This window comes from Sinocyclocheilus grahami, unplaced genomic scaffold, assembly GCF_001515645.1.
Source record: "Sinocyclocheilus grahami isolate Dianchi unplaced genomic scaffold, SAMN03320097.WGS_v1.1 scaffold75.1, whole genome shotgun sequence".
NCBI classification, from domain to species: Eukaryota; Metazoa; Chordata; class Actinopteri; order Cypriniformes; family Cyprinidae; genus Sinocyclocheilus; species Sinocyclocheilus grahami.
The window spans coordinates 388,402-395,788 of record NW_015505254.1 but is presented as its reverse complement, the minus strand read 5'-3'; the positions used below and the strand labels follow the sequence as shown (position 1 = coordinate 395,788).

Genomic DNA, 7,387 nt, shown 5'->3' with positions numbered 1-7,387 from the left:
TACAGTATGATTATACAAAAAAAAAAAAATATATATATATATATATATATATATATATAAAGTAAATACATAAATATTTAAATATTTTCAAATAATTACATACCACTAAATTAATAAAAAAAAAAGTAAAATAATTAACAGACTCAAATATAGTGTGTATTATTATGAATACAATTATTTTATAAAATAAAAATATGCTAAATATTTTAATATAAAAATATGAAATTATAATATGAATTATATAAATGTATAATCTTTATAAAATCAATGCGCATATATATATTTTTTATTTTATTTTATTTTATTTATTTTTTTTATTAATGATTTAAAATTCTATATTTTAAAGAAATTATATGCTTTTTATGAAATGAAAAAGTAGTCAACTGTGTTTTATGTCATTTATAATCTTTATATAATCAATACTCTCTGCAAATCAAAAAGAAGAAAAAATTTAAATGAACAAATTTTCCATTTCTCTATTTTACTAACAATCTCTCATACCTCATTTTCTCTTTCTTCTGAAGAAACTGCTTAAAACATCTAAGCCTGTACAGAGAAGTTATGTTCCCAAGTTGGGGAAAGAAGATGTGAAGAATAAGTTTGAGTCCATGCAGAAAGCTAGAGAAGAGAGAAACCAAAAGAGAAGTCAGGAGGAGCAAAAGAAACGCAGAGAGCAGTTCGTTAAAGAGAGAGAGTATGTTCGCAGGAAGCAAATGGTCAGTAGAGAAACGTGCCCATCAGCATCTTGTTTTGTCACTTCATCCACTGACTGCCCTGCCACTAACAACGCATAGTAGGAGATTTTGACTTGAGGTTAATGAAGATACTGCTTGCTGGGTATGCAGTGTTTGCATAAGATTTGGCATGCATCGATTCCCAATTTTAGGTATTTAAAAGGATATACACAAACCTTCTTATAAAAAAGCCTTTTATCAGTAAAACACCCCAGCATCTGTGATGCCTGCTTGCTGCATGCACACTCTACTGATCCCCTGCCTAGGCCATGCTTTCTGACTGAATTAGCCATCCCATATCTCTGTCTAGTATGACACAAATGAAGGCAACTGTGCCAGAAGAATGTCTTCTGCTGTCAGGCCTTATCTGAAGCCTGTCTGGATGCTTGTCCATGACTGCAGAAATGTTGCAGGTCAAAGCAGTATAGATAAAATTTTTAAAAAATTGTTATTGCTTCAGATTAGACCTCACATTTGTTTCTGATTTTCAAAAAATCCTAACAAAACAGGAAGACATTTCATCATACCTTTGTAATAATTTTATCGGTTAGGGTGACTTCTTCACTTCTTCTTCATCACAGGATGGCGATGACAGTCTATTGGTACGAGTGGTGCCTGCAAAATCACAAAAACAGCCGGGAAAGATTAAGATCAACTTTGAGGACTTGGAGAAGAACAGAGAAGAGGAACTAAAGAAGCGAACTGAGGATGAAAAGAAGAAAAGATATGACGAAAACCGGCGGTCTTTCCGAGAGGCCAAGCGTCGCTCCATGATTGAACAGGTGGACGATGCAGATTCTACTCCCAAGGAGAAGGAGCCGGTGACCCCTGGCAAACTGCTTCTGACCTTTGAAGAACAGGAGAAGGAGCGACAGGAGCAGCAGAGAAAACAGGCAGAGGAGGAGGCCCGACGCAGACGGGAGGAGGAAAGAAAAGCTTTTGAAGAGGCCAAGCTGGGCATGGTGGGTATATTTCCACAACCAGTAGATATATCGGTTTGCATATACAATATAGAGTGGACACTTTTTTACTATTTGGACACTTCAAATAGTAGTTACCCAAAACTGAAAATTTGCTAAAGATTTACTCACCTTCAGGCCATCCAAAAAGTACTGTGAATAAGATTGTTTCTTTATCAGAACAGATTTGGAGAAATTTAGCTTTGCATCACTTGCTTAACCTAATATATTGATTCGCAGGTTGTAAATAGTGATGATGACATCCTGCTGGCCATGATAAACTCAGATGGGGCTAAACCCGGGAAGCTGGCCATCAGCTTTGAGGATTTGGAAAGACAGAGACGAGAAGAAGAGCAGAAAAGGAAAGAGGAGGAAGCCAAGCAACGTTTGGAAGAAGAGAAAAGACTTTTCGCAGAAGCTCGCAAGAACATGGTAGGACCATGCATGAGAACTTATTTGCACATGTACAGTGCATTTGCATGCACTAATCTATGATATGAACAAAATAAATCAACAATAAAAATCCATAAATGGGCTTATATTCAACATTCTATTCAGGAAACGGTTCTGCTTATTAATAATATAACATAAACATACATAATGCTGCATGTTTATTGTAATGCAATCTGCTCATTATATTTATATCATCTGAGCACATGTTGTCTCTCAGCTAACAACTGTTAACCTTTGAAGAACAGGAGAAGGAGCGACAATTTCAATACATCAACTTTCTTGTGGTCTCTGATTCAATCTAAAACAATGAATTCGGATGCAAATGTGAAAACATGTCCAAATCTCCAGTGTGCTCAAATGGTATACCTGCTGCAATGCTTGTCTGTTATGCTTTTCAAATTGTGTTTTTAAGAGCATCCATAAATGGGCTTATATTCAACATTCTATTCAGGAAACGGTTCTGGTTATTAATAATATAACATAAACATACATAATGCTGCATGTTTATTGTAATGCAATCTGCTCATTATATTTATATCATCTGAGCACATGTTGTCTCTCAGCTAACAACTGTTAACCTTTGAAGAACAGGAGAAGGAGCGACCATTTCAATACATCAACTTTCTTGTGGTCTCTGATTCAATCTAAAACAATGAATTCGGATGCAAATGTGAAAACATGTCCAAATCTCCAGTGTGCTCAAATGGTATACCTGCTGCAATGCTTGTCTGTTATGCTTTTCAAATTGTGTTTTTAAGAGACCTGGATTGGATCAGGATAATTTGACTGGATATGGAGATAAAGAAGTAAGAAACATTTTTAAAAAGAAACAGCTATTCTGCTAATGTGAAGAATTGCCACAATGATTAATTATACAAACAAAAGAGGCTTAAAACAAGCCAAAATATTTAGTGGAACTAGACAAAATAAACATATATTGAGGATACTATACATTCTTAGAAAACAGGTCTTAAAGAGGAAGTATCATACATATTAATTCCAGTTTAGGTAATATTTCCCACTAAGTTCTACTTGTGCTACGGATAATGTTATTGCATGTTTTTATAGCACAATAAACTGATTTTATAACTAAAAAGGTCAAAGAAAATGGTATTCCTTGTGATATGACCTTTTTAAATATCTTGCATATTTTTGCTTCTCAAGCAAATGTGTCTTGTTTAAAGAATATTTTGATATTTTTCTTGTAAATAAAACAAGATACCAATGCACTGTATAATCCTTTGTAGTGTAGAAAATATTAATATTCTGTTTTGAGTATTAGTACAGAACAGAATTAGGGGTCCAGACCTTCAGTTGAGCCTATGTTATGAGTTTTTGGAGATAAAGAAGTAAGAAACATTTTTAAAAAGAAACAGCTATTCTGCTAATGTGAAGAATTGCCACAATGATTAATTATACAAACAAAAGAGGCTTAAAACAAGCCAAAATATTTAGTGGAACTAGACAAAATAAACATATATTGAGGATACTATACATTCTTAGAAAACAGGTCTTAAAGAGGAAGTATCATACATATTAATTCCAGTTTAGGTAATATTTCCCACTAAGTTCTACTTGTGCTACGGATAATGTTATTGCATGTTTTTATAGCACAATAAACTGATTTTATAACTAAAAAGGTAAAAGAAAATGGTATTCCTTGTGATATGACCTTTTTAAATATCTTGCATATTTTTGCTTCTCAAGCAAATGTGTCTTGTTTAAAGAATATTTTGATATTTTTCTTGTAAATAAAACAAGATACCAATGCACTGTATAATCCTTTGTAGTGTAGAAAATATTGATATTCTGTTTTGAGTATTAGTACAGAACAGAATTAGGGGTCCAGACCTTCAGTTGAGCCTATGTTATGAGTTTTTAATTTTCACAGTAACAAGTCAAAAACTGTGATTATTGTATATCATTCTGCGTTTTGCACTATACTTATTACAATTCAACTTTCTGTGGGATGTGGAGCAAATTCAAATTCCAACTTATGAACTGAAGTCAATTCTTCAGTACTGAATTGTAAAGTAATATAATTATATACACCTAGCATTTAGAAATATATTCATGATGTTTGATTACCTGTTAACTTATTTTTATTATAAATTCAGCATGCTTAGTTATTATCGGTCAAACATAAGAAAAAGGATAACAGCAGGTAACACAGGAAAACTCTCGTTGCCTGCACAAGATGTATAATACATATGTTCATATGCAATTAAATATCAGTCGCTTATGAGATATTTGTCCCGTTCTTGTGACAGGTGCAGGATGATGATGAAACTCTGGTGAGGACAGAGTCACAGGAAGCAATCCACCCAGGGAAACTAGAAATGAACTTTGAGGAGATGCTGAAAATGAAAGAGGAGGCAGAGCGAAAACGCAAGGAGGAGGCCAGACGCCAGAAAATGGAGATGGAAAAGAAAGAGTTTGAACAGTTGCGACAAGAGATGGGCGAGGTCAGCTTCATGTGCCAATAAAATTATCATTACACTTACAATTTCAATACGCTTCAATTATTTACATTGTTTTGTGGGTTTGATTCAGGATGAGATCAATGAAAGCTCTGAGGTGGTGAGCACAGAGTACGAAGAACTAACAAAGCTGAAGCGAACTGGCTCCATCCAGGCCAAAAGCCTGAAATCTAAGTTTGAGAAGATCAAGCAGCTCACAGAGGAGGATATCCAGAAGAAGATCGAGGAGGAACGAGCAAGAAGGAAAGAAATTGATGAGAAAATCAAGGAGAGAGAGGCAGAGCGCTGTCAGGAGGTAAAAGAACAAGGGAATTTCTCACATTTTCATTCCCGCTAAAGAGCAGCTCATTTGCAGCAGCTTTTGCTCATTTCTTTCACAGGATGAAGATGAGGATAAAACAACTCCAGCTAAAGCAGAGGACGTCCCTTTCAGACAGAAAGTGGACATGCGTGCGCGATTTGAACAAATGGCCAAGGCCAGAGAAGAAGAGCAAAAGAGAAAGATCGAAGAGCAGAAATTACAAAGGATGCAATTTGAACAACAGGAAATTGACGCTGCTCTTCAAAAAGTAAACCTCTCCTGGGCTGCTTTGTTTAAGAGCTACTGAATTGTAAAGTAATATAATTATATACACCTAGCATTTAGAAATATATTCATGATGTTTGATTACCTTTTAACTTATTTTTATTATAAATTCAGCATGCTTAGTTATTATCAGTCAAACATAAGAAAAAGGATAACAGCAGGTAACACAGGAAAACTCTCGTTGCCTGCACAAGATGTATAATACATATGTTCATATGCAATTAAATATCAGTCGCTTATGAGATATTTGTCCCGTTCTTGTGACAGGTGCAGGATGATGATGAAACTCTGGTGAGGACAGAGTCACAGGAAGCAATCCACCCAGGGAAACTAGAAATGAACTTTGAGGAGATGCTGAAAATGAAAGAGGAGGCAGAGCGAAAACGCAAGGAGGAGGCCAGACGCCAGAAAATGGAGATGGAAAAGAAAGAGTTTGAACAGTTGCGACAAGAGATGGGCGAGGTCAGCTTCATGTGCCAATAAAATTATCATTACACTTACAATTTCAATACGCTTCAATTATTTACATTGTTTTGTGGGTTTGATTCAGGATGAGATCAATGAAAGCTCTGAGGTGGTGAGCACAGAGTACGAAGAACTAACAAAGCTGAAGCGAACTGGCTCCATCCAGGCCAAAAGCCTGAAATCTAAGTTTGAGAAGATCAAGCAGCTCACAGAGGAGGATATCCAGAAGAAGATCGAGGAGGAACGAGCAAGAAGGAAAGAAATTGATGAGAAAATCAAGGAGAGAGAGGCAGAGCGCTGTCAGGAGGTAAAAGAACAAGGGAATTTCTCACATTTTCATTCCCGCTAAAGAGCAGCTCATTTGCAGCAGCTTTTGCTCATTTCTTTCACAGGATGAAGATGAGGATAAAACAACTCCAGCTAAAGCAGAGGACGTCCCTTTCAGACAGAAAGTGGACATGCGTGCGCGATTTGAACAAATGGCCAAGGCCAGAGAAGAAGAGCAAAAGAGAAAGATCGAAGAGCAGAAATTACAAAGGATGCAATTTGAACAACAGGAAATTGACGCTGCTCTTCAAAAAGTAAACCTCTCCTGGGCTGCTTTGTTTAAGAGCTAAATGGTGGACCGACCTCAACACTAATGCATGGCAGAGCTGCATGCGTGTGATTTCTGTTGCTTTGCTGTTTTTTCCGAGTGTGAACACTTTGTCACACTTCTTGTCAGAAAAGGGAAGAAGAGGAGGAGGAAGAGGGTAGCATCATTAATGGCTCCGCCGCCTACGAGGATGAAGAGGACCACGCCAGGTCGGGCGCTCCATGGTTTAAAAAGCCCCTTAAGAACCAGTCGGTGGTCGACACAGAGCCTGTGCGGTTCACAGTGAAGATCACAGGAGAACCCAAACCAGAGGTCACCTGGTGGTTTGAAGGTGAGCTGCTGCCGGACTCTGAAGACTACCAGTACATTGAGAGAGGGGAGACCTACTGCTTGTACTTGCCAGAAACGTTCCCCGAGGATGAAGGAGAGTATATGTGTAAAGCCGTCAACAGCCGAGGAACTGCCGCAAGCACCTGCATTCTCACCATTGAAAGTAAGCTGCCCTCCATCTCCACTAACCACCTGCATGCTGAGATTTCTTATGCCGTCTCTAACCTCGAACGGATCGCACGCTCCGCTTCCTCTCGGTTCTACTTCTTCTTGTTCATCTGTGTCACTCTGTCTCCTTGTCTTTCTCTTTCCAGCTGAGGACTACTGATGCTCTCCTTCTCTGGAACTTTCCCAGACTTTTATTTTTTCTTTTATAAAAGTTCATTTCTGAAGGTAGGGCCAAAAACCGGCCCCTTTTTTTGCCATTCCTCCTGAAGATATGCTCAATGATGAAGTGCAATCTGTTGTTTACATTAGATGCTGCACTCACGGTTAACAAAACAACAACAACAACAACAAAGTCCATATTTGGGATGAATTTGTGCCAAAAACACAGATACTGTTCCCATGATCTTCTAGCATAAATACATAGCATAGCTGAAATAGAAATACAGTTGATTAAATACAGTTGAGTATGTTCAAAATACAGCCACCATGTCACTGAGGAAGGATTTCATACCCATGTAATTGAATGAATGAGACTTTACTTGAGAGTTTGATTCAGTATCTGTAAAGGGGCTGTGGTTGCATTTTCTTTGTTAACCTCTGTTCAGACTCGGATGACC

General features: G+C 37.2%; 1 protein-coding gene across 1 annotated transcript in view; it reads left to right on the top strand.

Annotated features, from left to right (window-relative positions):
• The window catches only part of LOC107585906 (nexilin-like), an 11,076-nt gene extending 4,156 nt beyond the window's left edge, over positions 1 to 6,920 (top strand). The window contains exons 3-10 of the mRNA XM_016273087.1: positions 525 to 716; positions 1,286 to 1,696; positions 1,934 to 2,125; positions 2,905 to 2,952; positions 4,417 to 4,611; positions 4,700 to 4,921; positions 5,007 to 5,195; positions 6,402 to 6,920. Coding sequence (XP_016128573.1) covers positions 525 to 716; positions 1,286 to 1,696; positions 1,934 to 2,125; positions 2,905 to 2,952; positions 4,417 to 4,611; positions 4,700 to 4,921; positions 5,007 to 5,195; positions 6,402 to 6,920 — 1,968 coding nt within the window. The remainder of the gene's footprint in view (positions 1 to 524; positions 717 to 1,285; positions 1,697 to 1,933; positions 2,126 to 2,904; positions 2,953 to 4,416; positions 4,612 to 4,699; positions 4,922 to 5,006; positions 5,196 to 6,401) is intronic.
• Positions 6,921 to 7,387: the final 467 nt, after the last annotated feature.